This window comes from Carcharhinus amblyrhynchos, chromosome 13, assembly GCF_965287045.1.
Source record: "Carcharhinus amblyrhynchos chromosome 13, sCarAmb.v2.hapA, whole genome shotgun sequence".
Lineage (NCBI taxonomy): Eukaryota > Metazoa > Chordata > Chondrichthyes > Carcharhiniformes > Carcharhinidae > Carcharhinus > Carcharhinus amblyrhynchos.
In genome coordinates, this window is record NC_137336.1 from 9,725,117 (window position 1) to 9,741,383 (window position 16,267).

At 47.8% G+C, this 16,267-nt stretch overlaps 1 protein-coding gene across 1 annotated transcript in view; it reads left to right on the forward strand.

Annotated features, from left to right (window-relative positions):
- LOC145351696 (calcium/calmodulin-dependent protein kinase type II subunit alpha) overlaps nucleotides 1-16,267 on the forward strand; it is a 216,684-nt gene that overhangs the window by 186,001 nt on the left and 14,416 nt on the right. Inside the window, exons 10-13 of the mRNA XM_080201267.1 lie at nucleotides 1,796-1,918; nucleotides 2,540-2,623; nucleotides 8,040-8,082; nucleotides 15,266-15,306. Of these exons, the coding sequence (XP_080057393.1) occupies nucleotides 1,796-1,918; nucleotides 2,540-2,623; nucleotides 8,040-8,082; nucleotides 15,266-15,306 (291 nt within the window). The remainder of the gene's footprint in view (nucleotides 1-1,795; nucleotides 1,919-2,539; nucleotides 2,624-8,039; nucleotides 8,083-15,265; nucleotides 15,307-16,267) is intronic.

Below are 16,267 nucleotides of genomic sequence, written 5' to 3' on the forward strand. Positions count from 1 at the left end.
GAGGTCAGAGAGAAAACCCACTCCTTATGAAACAAAGAAAGTATTATTTCAATAATTGGAATGATTCATAAAGTAAGAGTGGGTTTTCCACTAGTCAAAGTGTTTCATCCATCATATATATACCCTGAGTCGGTTAGCTCAGCTGGCTGGATGCCTGGTTCATGGTACAGAACAATGCCAACAGCGTGGGTTCAATTCCTGTACTGGCTGTGGTTATTCATGAAAGATCCACCTTCTCAACCTTGCCCCTTGCCTGACATGTGGCGATTCCCCAGGTTAAATCACCACCAGTTAGCTCTCCCCCTTAATGGGATGAGTCATCTAAGGTCATCTAGATGACTTTCCCTTTATCGTACGTTTAAGGTAATATACTGTGTTTATGTTGGGTAAAGATATCAAAGAATATGGAGCAAAGGTGCGTAGATAAAGCCATGATCTAATTGAATGGCAGAACAGATCAAGGGGCTGAATGGCCTCCTCCTGTTCCTGTGTTTTATAATAGTTGGACAATACGCTCTGTCAAATCAATATCGCAAGACCATAAGGAACAAGAGGAGGCCATTCAGGCCTTCGAGCCTACTCCGCCATTTAATAACTCCATGGCTGACCTAACACTCACTAAGTCCACTTTCCCACCTTCACTCCATAGCCTTTAATTTCTCGACCGATTAAAAGCCCACTGATCACAGCCTTGAAAAGATTCAAGGACCCGCCCTCCACAGTTTCCTGGGGCAAAGAATTCCAAAGAACTCTTTGCCTCCCTGCTGCCTCACAGTGCCAGGGTCTCCGGTTCAATTCCGGCCTCGGGTCACTGTCTGTGTGGAGTTTGCACGTTCTCCCCGTGTCTGCCTGGGTTTCCTCCGGGCGTTCTGGTTTCCTGCCACAGTCCAAAGACGTGCGGGTTAGGTTGATTGGCCGTGCAAAATTGTCGGGGGATTAGCAGGGTAAATGTGTGGGGTTACGGGATTGGGCCTGGGTTGGATTGTGGTCAGTGCAGGCTCGATGGGCCGAGGATCTCCTTCTGTACAGTGGGTATTCTATCACCAGAATTCTACCACCCCTCCCGCTATGGAATTAGAGTGGGAGAGGAGCAGACAACGGAAATATCCATTGATCTCAGACGGGAATTTCTGTTCTTGCTCGAGCAGTCGTAAAATCCCGCCCTATGATCCTTTGAAAGAAGCATTCTTCCTCAAATTTTAAACTTTTAAACGGGATCCCCTCATTCAGCGACTGTTCTCTCTAACCTTACACTCTCCCATGAGTGGAAACATCCTCCAAACATTTACCTGTCTAAACCTTTAAGAATCTGAAAGAATCCTAGAACCCCTATAGTGTAGAAGGAGGCCATTTGACCCTTCCAGTCTGCATCAACTCTCGATTCCTGCCTTGGGTGATTGGCTATGCAGAGTTTGCACATTCTCCCCGTGTCTGCATGGGTTTCCTCCGGGTGCTCCAGTTTCCTCCCACAGTCCAAAAATATGCTGGTTAGATGGATTGGCCATGGTCAATGCATGGGGTTATGGGGATAGGACTCGGAGAGTTGGTGCAGACTTGATGGGCCGAATGGCCTTCTTCTGCACTGCAGGGTTTGTATGATTCCTCCCCTTGTCCACCAGCTTTTAATAATTCACTTGGATGAATTAGTAAGGGTTTGGTTCATTCTGTCCCCTTCCTTGTTAGTTTAACCTTGTTGCTGTTCTGTGTGGTTGACCTTGGCTTTCTCACTAAAGAGGTGTTGGACATTTGGTACTTTCCCACCTTTCCTTTACGTCTTTCTCTTCTCTCTCTGTAGTTCCCCTCTCCAGAGTGGGACACCGTGACGCCCGAGGCAAAGGATCTCATCAACAAGATGCTGACAATTAACCCAGCAAAGCGTATCTCTGCTGGTGAAGCGCTCAAACACCCCTGGATCTCGGTACGTCCACCAGTCAGGGTGGCGATTGTGGCATTGTGCAGTGACATCTCTGAGAATTAACCAATCAACTTGCCAACAGATGAGCGGAGTCCATGATGGAATCGGGCATTGATTTACAATCCTTTTTGTTTGGTCAAGGAACTCTAATATATTGTGAAGTTCTGTGGAACCCCAGGCTTCTCTCCCTATTCCCCTCACTCCATATCCATCTCTTCTTTCACCTTCCAGCTTTACATTCCAGTCACTTGAGTCAGACTTGAACCCACAACTTTCATTCAGACCGGATGGCATGCGGATTCCCACTGAGCCACGGCTAAGCTGGCATTTCCCACCCTCCCCCCCCGGCTCAACATTGATCCCACCGACGTCTGCGGTGTTTGGTGTGGTTCCTCAGGGGAAGTCGCTGCGGGGAGGTTGGGAGGACGGGGGGGGCGGTCACCCACAGCGGGGCTGGAAAACTCTGCCGGTGGGAAGGGCTGGAAAATCCCACCCCTTGAGTTTGATAGTTCTCTTCCTTCAGAAATGACACTACGATCATTAGACGTGTCCCGTTGCTTTAGGGAACTTGGCATTGACACACTGTTAAAATAAGTGTTAAAATCTGTTCTGTTCCTTCCACAGCATCGTGCGACAGTGGCCTCTTGTATGCACAGGCAAGAGACAGTTGACTGTTTGAAGAAATTCAATGCAAGAAGGAAGTTGAAGGTATGTGCATTTTATCATCCAATATATCTTATCCAATATATCTTATATCCAATCCCCTAAACTGAGTAAACTGAGCACCCAACAGTCCAGAGTCTTGTAGTATCAGGCAAAAGGGATGACACTGTCAAGCTGGAAAGCTCAATTAAACTTGAATCAACCTTGGTTGGAACACACTTGGAATACTGTGCACTCTTGTCTGCATGTCATAGACTGGGTGTGGGGACTGCCTGATTGGGAGGTAGAAAACAGGATTTCACAGCCTCACCCAAGCTGAAGTCTCACCCGAGGTTGACAGACCTTTCCACTGTCGCCCCTCGCCCGCTCCGATCCCCGTGGCAGGCAGAGTGGTAAAAGTCTGACCAAAGAGTTGGAATAAAGAGCATTCTGCGCTTGGCAAGAGGTGCCAAGGTTCAAAGAACAAAGAAAATTACAGCACAGGAACTGGCCATTCAGCCCTCCAAGTTCAGCACCGACCATGCTGCGTAAACTAAAACCTCTTACACTTCCAGGGACCATATCCCTCTATTCCCATTCTGTTCCTGTATTTGTCAAGGCGCCCCTTAAAACTCACTATCATATCTGCTTCCACAACCTCCTGATACAATAGTTCCTTCAATAGCTTCTGCCAAAGCAGCAACCTCTACCACCTAGGAGAAGGGCGACAGACACATGGGAACACCACCTCCTGGAGGTTCCCCTCCAAACTACTCACCATCCTGATCTGAAAATCTGAAGGCCTTTCCTTCACTGTCACTGGATCAACATCCTGGAACTCCCTCCCTAACAGCACTGTGGGTGTACCTACACCATAGGGACTGCAGCAGTTCAAGAAGGCAGCTCACCACCACCTTCTCATGGGGCAATTAGGAATGGGCAATAAATACCAGCCCAGCCAGTGGCATTGATATTTTGGAAATAAGTCTTTTATGAAGTGATGTTCTTGCAAGATCTGCACTGGGACCTTGGGTTTGCCTTGTGTATAAATGGCTTGATGGAAGAAATAGAGAGTTATATACCCAAATTTGGAGATGACACTAAGTTAGGAGACACAGTACATACTCAACGGAGGGGCAGAATGGTCTCCTCTTCCTCAGAATGATCCTAGTGCTCCAAACTTTTCTGTGGGTTACAGTTGTCCACCTCTGTCAGGATCTGAAGAAAGGAAAGTACAGGAGGAATAAAGATAATGGGGTAATCTTCACTTGCTTTGCTTGTTGCTAACCTGGAAGGACAGAGTATCCCTTCACCTGTTGTACAACATCACAACGGGAAGAGACCACCCCACCCCGTTAGACTGCTCCAGCCTCTGGGGTAGAGAATTCCAAAGATTCGCCACCCTCTGAGTGAAGAAATACCCTCCTATCTCTAAACGGCCTACCCCTTCTTCTGAGACTGTGCCCCCGAGAGCCATCCCTCCACTCTCAGTTCCCTCCTGCACGCTAACCCCCTCTCAACGCCACAGACAAGGGGAGGTAGCAAACCTGTAACGCAATCATTTGGCTGTAGCATTAGCTCTTTTGTATTCTAAGGGTTTAGATGTAAAGATTAATGATCCACTGGCCTTCTTGGTTAGATTCAGAACCTGACCGCTACATTCTAGTGATCTGTGTATGTGATCCTTCAAATCTCTGTGGATCGCCACTGTTCATAGCTTTACAAAAATACTCAGATGTATCATAGAATCCCAGCAGTGCAGAAAGAGGCCATTCAGCCCATTAAGCCTGCACCAACAACAATCCCACCCAGACTCTACCCTCATAACCCTACATATTTACCCTGCTAATCCCCCTGACACTAGGGTCAATTCAGCATGGCCAATCAACCTAGCCCGCACATTTTTGGAGTGTGGAAGGAAACTGAAGCACCCGGAGGAAACCCATGCAGACACGGGAAGAATGTGCAGACTCCACACAGACAGTGATCCAAACTGGGAATTGAACCCAGGTCCCTGGCACTGTGAAACAGCAGTGCTAACCACTGTGCCACCGTCCTGTAGTGAGTGTCATCCCCCTTTCCTCCAAGGTGGAGGAGCTCGCTCCTACCTGCATTCAAACCCATCTTCTATAGTTTTGCCCCATTCACTCAATCCACCACTCCCTTTTCCTCACCAATATTCTGACCGTTGGAAAATGTGAATATTTGGCTCTGTACTGTGCTGGCCATGTCGCTGTTAACTGTCGTGAACAAGTGAGGCCCCAGCACAAAGTGGGACATCACTGGACACTTCTTTCCAATTTGAGTACAAACCCATTCGCCCTCCCTCAGGCAGAGTTGACACATTCTCCCCATGTCTGTGTGGGTTTCCTCTGGGTGCTCTGGTTTCCTCCCACAGTCCGAAAGACGTGCTGGTTAAGGTGCATTGACCGCGCTAAGTGTACCCGAAGAGGCGCCAGAGTGTGGCGACAAGGCGGTTTTCACAGTGACTTCATTGCAGTGTTAATGTAAGCCTACTCGTGACACTAATAAATAAACTCTGTGACCTGCCGCTTAACCAGTCTCAAAACTTCCACAAAATACGAAATTAGCCGCCACCTACCCTTTAGAGATCTGTGTACCTTCCCTCTAATCAGCTCAAATTGCAGATCAGTCACACTGTCCTTAATTATAGATTCCAATAATTTCTCCCCCCTAACAGATGTTAGACTAACAGGTTCTCGGTTTCTCTCTCACTTCTCTTCAATACTGAAGCTACACTTGCTTATTGTACCTTGAGTTGCCACAGAAAGCAATTATAAATTACAACCTCTAACAGTCAATTTACCCATTAGGAGTTTTCAGCCTGTGCTCATTTATCATAATGCAGCTCATTTCAAGGTGAACAGTGAGTCTCCCGTTACATTATAAATGGCCAGGTTTTACTCTGGCAGGAAGCTCAGATGAATGGGATTGAGATTCACAGTGCTGGAGTGTGATGGAATACCCTCCACTTGCCTGGATGAGGGACCGAAATGTAATATTTCCCCACTGGCAGATGACGCAAAGCTGAGTGGGAAGGTGAGCTGTGAGGAGGATGCAGAGATCTTTCAGCGTGATAGAGCAAGTGGGCAAATGATTGGCAAATGCAGTATAATTTGGATAAGTGTAAGATTTGTGAGGGAAAAAAACAGGAAGGCAGATTGTTATCTGAATTAGGAGAGGGGAATGTGCAACTAGACCTGGGTGTCCTTGGATGCCAGCTGAAGATCACCATACAAGTGCAGCAGGCAGTAAAAAAGGCAAATGGTATATAGGCCTTCATAGCGAGAGGGTTCAATTACAGTAACAGGGATGTATTGCTGCAATTATAAAGGGCCTTGATGAAGTCACATCTGGAATATGGTGTGCAGTTTTGGAGTCCTTATCTGAGAAAGGATGTTCTTGCTCCCGAGGGATTGCAAAGGTTCACCAGGCTGATTCCTGGAATGGCAGGACTAATGTATAAGGGGAGATTGACTAGGTTAGGATTGTGGAGTTCAGAGGAATGACGGGGGGATCTCAGACAAACCTGTAAAATTCCAATAGGTCTAGACAAGGTAGATGCAAGAAGAATGTGCCTGATGGTGATGGTGTCCAGAACCAAGGGTCACAGTCTGAGGAGACAAGGTAGACTGTTTAGGACAGAGATGAGGAGAAAGTGCTTCTCCCAGAGAGTGTTGAGTCTGGAATTCACTGCCATAGAAAGTAGTTGAATGTTTTCAAGAAGCAGTTAGATATAACTCTTGAGGCAAAGGGGATCAAAGGGTATGGGGGGGAGGTGGGATTAGGCTATTGAGTTGGATGAACAGTCATGATCATAATGAATGGCAAAGCAGGCTCAAAGGGCCAAATGGCCTCCTCTTGTTCCTATTTTCTATGTTTCTATGTAATACCCAAGAAGCTCAACATCATCCAGGATAAAGCGGCACCCTTATTAAGAACATAAGAAATAGGAGCAGGAGTAGGCCATCTAGCCCTTCGAGCCTGCCCCGCCATTCAATAAGATCATGGCTGATCTGAAGTGGATCAGTTCCACTTTCCTGCTTTCTCCCCATAACCCTTAATTCCCTTGTCTATCAGAAGCCTATCTACCCGTGACTCAAATATATTTAGCGAGGCAGCCTCCACCACTTCAATGGGCAGAGAATTCCAGAGATTCACCACTCTTTGAGTGAAGAAGCTCCTCCTCAACTCCGTTCTAAACTGCCCCCCCCCCGTGTCCTCCAGTCCTGCTGTCCTTTCTAAGCGGGAAGAATCTCTCTACCTCTACCCTATCTAGCCCCTTCATATGTCTCTATAAGACCCCCCCTCAGCCTTCTAAACTCCAACTCCTTCCAGCATCTTAAACATTCACTTCCTCCACCACTGACAAACCTCAGCAGCTGTGTGTACATTGTACAAGATGCAGCAGTTCATCAAACTCCTTTGACAGCACCTTGCAAACCCATGGCCTCTCCCATTCAGAAGCATTGGGGCAGTAGATACATGGGAATACCATCACTTGCAAGTTCCCTTCCAAACCACTCACCGCCCCAAATTTGGAGATATATCGGTGTTCCTTCACTATCACTGGCTCTAAATCCTAGGACACCTTCCCTAACAGCACCGTGGGTGTACCTACACCACATGGACTGCAGCAGTTTGAAAGAGCAACTCACCATCACCTCCTGAAGAGCAGTTAGGGATGGACAATAAATGCTGGTCTCTCCAGCGATGCCCAACTCCTGAGAACAAATATATATTTTCAAAATGCCGGGTAGATTGAAACGCAGAAACGAGGTAGGATCAGGAATCATCATGTGACTAAACGGCATCAAATTGAGGTTAGGAAATCTTGCATGTTCTTTGAGAGGAGACTGAGTGATAGGTATGATAAGACCATAAGACCATACGATATAGGAACAGAATTAGGCCACTTGGCCCATCGAGTCTGCCCAACCTTTAATCATGGCTGATATGATTCTCATCCCCATTCTCCTGCCTTCCCCTCATAACCCTTCATCCCCTTATTGATCTAGAATCTACTATCTTTGCCTTAAAGACACTCAATGACCCGGCCTCCACAGCCCTCTGTGGCAATGAGTTCCACAGATTCACTACCCTCCGGCTGAAGAAATTCCTCCTCATCCCAGTTTTGAAGGAGCGTCCCCTTCACTCTGAGGTGTGCCCTCGAGTTCTAGACTCTCCCACGAGTGGAAACATCCTCTCCATGCCCACTCTATCTGGGCCTCTCAGTATTCTGTAGTGCTGTCCAGAGGACTGATTTTAACAGGATTAGGAACTGTATTGCATAGTCTCAGCACATCCTGGTGCAGATCTTGTACACTACAGCCTGACTAACTGTGCTGGTTATCATTAATAGTGGCTTTATTTCAAATCCATTTAACTTGGAATTAGAACAAACAGAACATCACAGTCTGAATACCCCGTCCTCATGGCAAATCTCTCCTTTCGTTTGCAGGGGGCGATTCTCACCACAATGTTGGCCACACGAAACTTCTCAGGTAAGGCAAACCTATCTGCAACTTTCCATTGCTCTCCAACCCAGCGATGCTGTCTCCACATCAAGAAGTCCTGACACTTACAAAATCATGGCCGGAATTCTCCCATCCCGCCCGCCACTGGAATTTTAACAGGCGGGTTGTGGAGAATGTGAAGCGCCATTGACAGTCCGGGTGGGATTTTCCGACTTTTAGACAAGCGCGGCCGGAGAATTCCACCCCACATGTCCGAAAACAGGTTTAGCTTAATCACAAACCAAGAAACAGAAGCTGGAATTCTTCGTGCCGGTGAGATTCTCCAGTCCCGCTGCAGTGAGCGGAGATCTGGCAGGACGCCAAATTCTCCGTCCTCTCCGGCAGCTGGATGCGAAAATTCCAGCCGGAAAGCACCAGAAAATCTCAGCAGGTCTGGCCGCATCTGTGGGGAGAGAGAACAGAGTCTGCCTGACCCTTCATCGCAACTAAAGAGAGGGAAGATGTGTCGGGTGTTAAACTGCAGCTGGGAGAGATCGCAACAAACTTCAGATTGGTGTGGAAGTGCTGGGGGGTGCTGGGCGGGGGTCAGGGGGACAGAGGGTGCTGAGACAAAATTGAGACAAAAACTGTAATGGGATATTAAAAAATTAAGGGGGTTAAGATGGAGGAGAAAGGTCACAGTCTAAGGTTGTTGAACTCAGTGTTGAGTTCGGGGAGTTGTAATTTGCCAATCGGATCTAAAACAGAAGCAGAGAACGTCGGATATGGAACAAAAATAGAGAATGCTCATTTTATCACCGTAGCCCCCTTGCTCCGATGCTCTATGCTCTTATTCATAGATACCAGAATCGCAGATAGTTTATGAACACTTTGGTTTCCTCCCGCAGTCCAAAGATGTGCGAGTTAGGAGTATTGGTCATGCTAAATTGCCCCTTAGTGTCCCGGGATAGGTTAGAGGGATTAGTGGGGTAAATATGTGGGGTCACGGGAATAGGGCCTGGGTGGGATTGTTGTTGGTGCAGATTCAATGGACTGAATGGCCTCCTTCTGCACTGTGGGGATTCCATGATTTCTACGATACTCATTACACACTATGTAAGAATTGTATTTAGATACTGCTGTTGAAAGGACCTCCTGTGGAGCTTTTGAAACACAGTTACCATTAGATCATAGAATCCCGACAGTGCAGACAGAGGCCATTTGACCCATCGAGTCTGCACCGACCACAATCCCGCACAGAACCTAACCCCATGCATCTACCCTCGCTAGTCCCCTAAGGGGCAATTTAGCATGGCCAATCAACCTAACACGCACGTTTTTTTGGACTGTGGGAGGAAACCTGAGCACCGGGAAGAAACCCATGCAGACATGGAGAGAATGTGCAAACTCCACACAAACAGTAACCCAAACCGGGAATCGAACCAGGGTCCCTGGCACTGTGAGGCAGCAGTGTTAACCACTGTGGCAACATGCTGCCCCCCCCTTGTTACTGGCCATCTTACATTTATGTTCCCTTGCTCTGGACTCTCCCACAAGGGTAAACAGCCCTCCACATTTGCCTTGTCCAAAAACCCTCTTCATTTTAAAAGTCCTGTATCAGGTCTCCTGATAGCAGAAGGGTATCATTTACCTGCTCACTCACTCCAGATAATCTCACCTCCTCGACTCAGCAAACCCCAATTTAATCGCCGATATTCTTCCACTGCCAAGCAGTCCTGTAGCATACTCACTGTTGCCAGGTATGAGACACAGCACGATCCCGCAATCAGCAAGGTGACAAACAGCCAGATAATCTGTCTTTCTAGATGTTGGACGGGGCATAAATGTCGGGGTCAGTTCCACTGCTCCCCAGAGCAGGAGATTTGATTTTGATTTGATTTATTATTGTCACATTCATTAGCATGTGAAAAGTCATAGAGTCATAGAGGTTAACAGCATGGAAACAGGCCCTTCGGCCCAACTTGTCCATGTCGCCCTTTTTTTTAAACCCCTAAACTAATCATAATTGCCCATATTTAGCCCGCATCCCTCTATACCCATCTTACCCATGTAACTGTCTAAATGCTTCTTAAAAGACAAAATTGTACCCGCCTCTACTACTACCTCTGGCAGCTCATTCCAGACATTCACCACCCCCTGTGTGAAAAAATTGCCCCTCTGGACCCTTTTGTATCTCTCCCCTCTCACCTTAAACCTATGCCCTCTAGTTTTTTAGACTCCCCTACCTTTGGGAAAAGATACTGACTATCTAGCTGATCTGTGCCCCTCATTACTTTGTAGACCTCCATAAGAACACCCCTCAGCCTCCTACGACCCAGAGAGAAAAGTCCCAGTCTATCAGTCTCTCATTATAATTCAAACCTTCAAGTCCCAGTAGCATCCTAGTAAATCTCTTCTGCACGCTTTCTAGTTTAATAATATCCTTTCTAAGGTACTGTTTTTTGCGCACGACAAAGACAAAGCATACTATTCATAGAGAAGGAAATAAGAGAGGGGTGGCATGGTGGCAGTGTTAGTGCCACAGTGGTGTTTCACAGTGCCAGCAACCTGGGTTCAATTCCTGGCCTCGGGTCACTGTGTGTGTAGAGTCTGCATGTTCTCCCCGTGTCTGCAAGTGTTTCCTCCGGGTGCTCCGGTTTTCTCCCACAGTCCGAAGGTGTGGGGGTTAGGTCGATTGGCCACGCTAAATTGTCCCTGGTGTCAGGGGGATTATCAAGGTAAATGTGTGGGGTTACGGGAATAGAGCCTGGGTGGGATTGTGATCGGTGCAGACTCGATGGGCTGAATGGCCTCCTCCTGTACTGTCGGGATTCTATAGAATCTACAGAGTGTAGCAAATAGTGTTACAGTCATAGCTGGGGTGTGGAGAAAGATCAACTTAATGCGAGGTAGGTCCATTCAAAAGTCTGACAGCAGCAGGGAAGAAGTTGTTCTTGAATTGGTTAGTACGTATCATCAGACTTTTGTAACTTTTTCCCGACGGAAGAAGGTGGAAGACAGAATGTCTGGGGCGCATGGGATCTTTGATTATGCTGGCTGCTTTTCCGAGGCAGTGGGAAGTGTAGACAGAGTCAATGGATGGGAGGATGGTTTGCGTGATGGATTGGGCTACATTCACGACCCTTTTGTAGCTCCTTGCAGTCTTGGGCAGAGCAGGAGCCCATACCAAGCTGTGATACAACCAGAAAGAACGCTTTCTATGGTGCATCTGTCAGGTAGGTCAGATACAGAGGGAACCTGACTATTGTTAAAAGGAATTCAGAGCGCGCGACTGGTTAAATCTATTTACCGGGATTAAGGGAACAAATTGATTCCCACTGGCTTCACTTTCCGACTGTTTGTGCCAACATAATGGAGATGAACTGCTTTAGTGAGCGCTGATTGACCCCTATCGGGTTTGAGGGAACATGCTTACTTCTCTCATAATGGGGATTGATGATCCCATCAGGGAGCTATCATCAAATGGTAATGTGTTACATTAAACGCCTATTGGCCTATCTGTGGCTGGAGCCTCGCTGTAAAAGCATTAGGAAGATAAGTTTCCAGAGACAGGCCGAGCTCTGCTTCGTACAGATCGACAAGACTCTGTAATCTCAGCTTTGATTCATGCTCGGAACTCCCGCAAGGTTTGCTCCAGTTTTTCCCTCTCCGTTTCCCCCCTTTGTCAGTAAATCGCTGTAAAAATCTCCTTTAACGGAGGCTTTACTCCCGTGAAAATGTCACCAAAGCTGCACATAAAAGTAATCGGGACGGCCAAACGCCCAATCTCGCAAACCACAAACTTCGCACTCAGCTAAATCGATAGAGTAAGGAAGCTCTGGGAGTGACTGACTCCCAGCACAATATCATAGAACCCCTACAGTGCAGACGGAGTCCATTCAGCCCATCGAGTCCACAGTCCCACCCAGGCCCTATTCCCATAGCCCCATGCATTTACGCTGCTAGTCCCCCTGACACTAAGCGGCAGCTTCGCACCTAACCCGCACATCTTTGGTTTCTGGGAGGAAACCGGAGTATCTGGAGGAAACCCACGCAGACACGGGGAGAACATGCAAACTCCACACAGACAGTGACTCAAACCTGGAATCCAATGCGGGTCTCTGGCGCTGTGAGGCAGCGGCGCGAACCACCGTGCCACCCAGTAATGACCCTGGGGGGGGGGGTCATAGGTCAGATAGGGAGCATCAGAGTGCAGAGCTGAACACTCAGCCCACTTGCATCTGTCTCTTGGATGCAATGTTAATGAGAGCCGTCAGCTGAATGAAAATAGTTTCAGGCGCACCATTCTGGGCCATGTTCGTGTCTATACCTTCAGAATCATTTCGTAAAAACAGATTAACCTTCTGTTTTCATTCGTGAAGGGGGTGCGGGCGTCACCAGTTGGGTCTGCATTTTCACCCATCCCTAATTGCCCTGAACCAAGGGCATTTAAGAGTCAACCACATTGCTGTGGATCTGGAAGCACGTATAGGCCAGACCAGATCGGTCTGGCAAATTTCCCATCGCTGTTTGTGGGGGCTTGCTCTTTGCACATTGACTACATTCCTGCGGTGACCTCACTTCACAAAGAGCTGACGAGCTTGTCCCCCACAAGCCTCTGAGAGCTTGGCGCTCATCTAACTCTCACCCCGCGAGTATCCCTAATTTTAATCACAGCGCCATTGGCTCTCAGCTACCCTGGGGTCTGGAATTCTCTCCCTAATCTCCTCCCTGGCTCCCTCTGCTCCTTTAAGGGCTGGTCCTTTGACCATCTGCCTTAATATCGCCTCCTGTAGCTCAGGATTTTATATTGCTTTATAACACTTGAGGGACACTTATTATGTTGAAGCCATAATGTAAATATCAATAAATATAAGCTTCTTCGTTGTTGTTGTTGGAGCACTTTAAGAGGTTCCAAATGGTGCTATATAAATGCAAGTTCTTTAGTTTAATTCGTGGAGAATTGGCTGATGATTATATTCAGGGGCATTTCAAAGCGGATATTTTGGATGAAAGGGGTTTCCCGTCCCTGCGTGCCGAAATCTCCAGCAGACAAAATGCTCGATTACTTGTTGGATTCGAGGTGGATGCTTCATCTGAGTCGATAATTCCACCTTCGCTCAGATTCCTGCTGCTACCCCACAGGGACAGTTACATTCAGCAGGCACTCCATCTGTCTGTGCGTGCTCGGTCACTCCCACTCCTGGAATCATTGTTGTGCGTCTACTGACCACCTCTTCCTGCCAGCCTTTCCCTGACCCCCTGCAACCTCCCGCTCACTGCCTCTCTCACTCTCAATCCCCTATCATCTCCCTCTCGCTGCCTCTCTCCCTTAACCCCCTAACTTCTCTCTCTCACCACCTCTCCCTCTTAACCCCTTGCCGTCTCTCTCTCGCTACCTCCCTCCCTTAACCCTCTGCTTTCTCTTTCTCACAGCCTCTCCCTCTTAACCCCTTGCCATCTCTCTCTCACTGCATCTCTCAACCACTTGCCATCTGTCTCTTGCTGTCTCTCTCTCTTAACCCCCTTGCTATCTCTCGCTCTGCCTCTCTCTCTTAGCCCCCTGCCTTCTCTCCCTCTCGCTGCCTCTCTCCCAAGCCCGCGCCATCTCCCACTCAGCACCCCAAGTGTTACCAATTCGGTAATGTAAGCTAGGCAGTACAGAACAGTGGTTTAGTTACTGGACTAATGCTCCAAAGAACTAGATTAATGATCCCATAACTAGAATTCAAATCCCACTGTTGGCAACAGTTGGGGAATTAAAATTCAGCTAATTAAATAGATGTGGATTTTTTTAGAAAAAGCCAGTTTTAGTAATAGTGAATTACCAGATCTTGTTAAGAAAAAAGCCCAGCTGTGTTACTGATGCCCTTTAGGGAGAGAAACCTGTGGTCCCTCCCCAGTCTGTCTAAACCCTCAGCAATGTCTGAACCGAACCCTCGGAAATGGCCCAGCAAACCACTCCGCTGTAGCTCACCACTGCCACCTACTGGCCCTGGCCCTGTCTTACCAAAAAATGCCCTGGAGTGGGTGAGGTGATGATAGATTGACGGGACGCCTTTTGTTTGAACCTGTCTTTCTCACCCCCAAAAGCATCATCCTGTATCTTTTATCTTGCAACTTCCCCCCTTGGAGCATCTGTGTTCGCAAATGGGAAGGAGAATTTAGTCATGATGTGGAGATGCCGGCGTTGGACTGGGGTAAACACAGTAAGAAGTCTGACAACACCAGGTTTAAGTCCAACCAATTTGTTTAATAGTAAACTCACAAGCTTTCGAGGTTAACCTCTTTGTCAGGTGAATGAAGAGTTTTGGCCAGAACGCTCCATTCACCTGACAAAGAGTTTAACCTCGAAAGCTTGTGAGTTGACTACCAAATAAATTGGTTGGACTTGAACCTGGTGTTGTCAGACTTCTTACGAAGGAGAATTTAAGACATTGTAGTGGCAACACAGTGGCACAGGGACGGCACGCTGGCACAGTGGTTAACACATGCTGCCTCACAGCACCAGGGACCCGGGTTCGATTCCCGGCTTGGGTCACTGCCTGTGCAGAGTCTGCATGTTCTCCCCGTGTCTGCTTGGGCTTCCTCCGGGTGCTCTGGTTTCCTTCCAAAAGGTGCGCAGGTTAGATGGATTGGCCATGCCATATTGTCCCTTAGTGTCCAAAGATAGAGGCCAGAGTTTTCCTGTCCTGCCTGCACGGGAATTATAGTGGACAGGGGGGCTGGACAATGCAAAGGTCCATTGATCTCGGATGGGATTCTCCGGTTTTGTGGTGAGTGCGGCCAGAGAATCTCACCTGTGCAGTTCAAGTGGACTGGCCATGCTGGATTGACCCTTAGTCAAAGATGTATAAATTAGATGGATTAGCCATGCTAAGTGTGTTGGAGGAGGGAGGGGGTGGGATTCCACAGGACTGGATCTGGGCGAGATGTTCTTTAGGGAACTCTAGGGGCAAAAAAAGTCTTCTTTTAAGAAAACAGTTGCCGGTCCCTCTCTAGCTCTGTGCTTACACCAACCCTAATGCCAAGGTTACCACAGGAGGTGGAGAAAATCTACTGTGGGAATCACAGGGGCAAATGTGAAAAGACAACAGCGCATTGTTCGATTACAAACATTAACCGTGTAATGAAATATCTCCCCTTTCCCCAATCCCTGCTCCTCCTAAACCTCAATACCCTGTTTCCTTCCATCTCAGTATAATTGTGTTTCATTTTCTTTCAATTACAGGTGGGAGAAGCTCAGGTAACAAGAAGACAGACGGGGTGAAGGTACGACATCAATCTTCTGTATTCCGCCTCTCCGTTCTGTGGCGTCTTTGTCCTGTGATTAACCAGTTGTTTTTAAAACCATCCCATGTGACAGATAATGACGGTCCCCCCAAACATTCCAATAACTTTATTGTTGACCTGTCCACGGGCAGCTCAAAGTGTCCCTGTCTCCCTCCCCTGTCTCTCCCCGAGGATCGGGAATTTCTCTGAAAAGTATTCAGCCTCAGCTAACACAAGCTGCATGTTTGAATGTGTCTTCGTCACGGGATATCAGTAGTGGAGAGCTTCAGCGCTGAGATGGGGGGACGGTGATGATCCAGAGGTCCCAGCCTTGTATTTACCAGACTGTTACCCGGAATGAGCAGGTGGTGTGATGCAGAAAGACTCGCTGAGTTAAAAGCAAATTACTGCGGGAATGCTGGAATCTGAAACAAAAACAGAAAATGCTGGAAAACCTCAACAGACCTGACAGCACCTGTGGGGAGAGGATAGAGCCAACGTTTCGAGTCTGGATCACCCCCCATCGAAGGATTTGCTGAGTTGTTAGTTGAATGTGTGCCTTTGACACATCAGTCATGTTCGTACGAACATGTAAAATAGGAGGAGCAGTAGGCCATTCGGTCCCTCGAGCCTGCTGCACCATTCGATAAGATCTTGGCTGATCTTTATTTATTAATATCACGAGTAGGCTTACATTAACACTGCAATGAAGTTATTGTGAAAATCCCCTAGTCGCCACACTCCGGCGCCTGTTCGGGTAACACTGAGGGAGAATTTAGCACCTGACCAGCGCGTCTTTCAGACTGTGGGAGGAAACTGGAGCACCCGGAGGAAACCCACGATCTGTTTGTGTTTCGAATTCCACCAACCCTGATAAACTTTCACCCCCTTGTCCAGCAAGAATCCATCTACCTCCACCTTAAAAATGTTCAGTGAGCCGACCTCCACCGCCTCCTGAGGC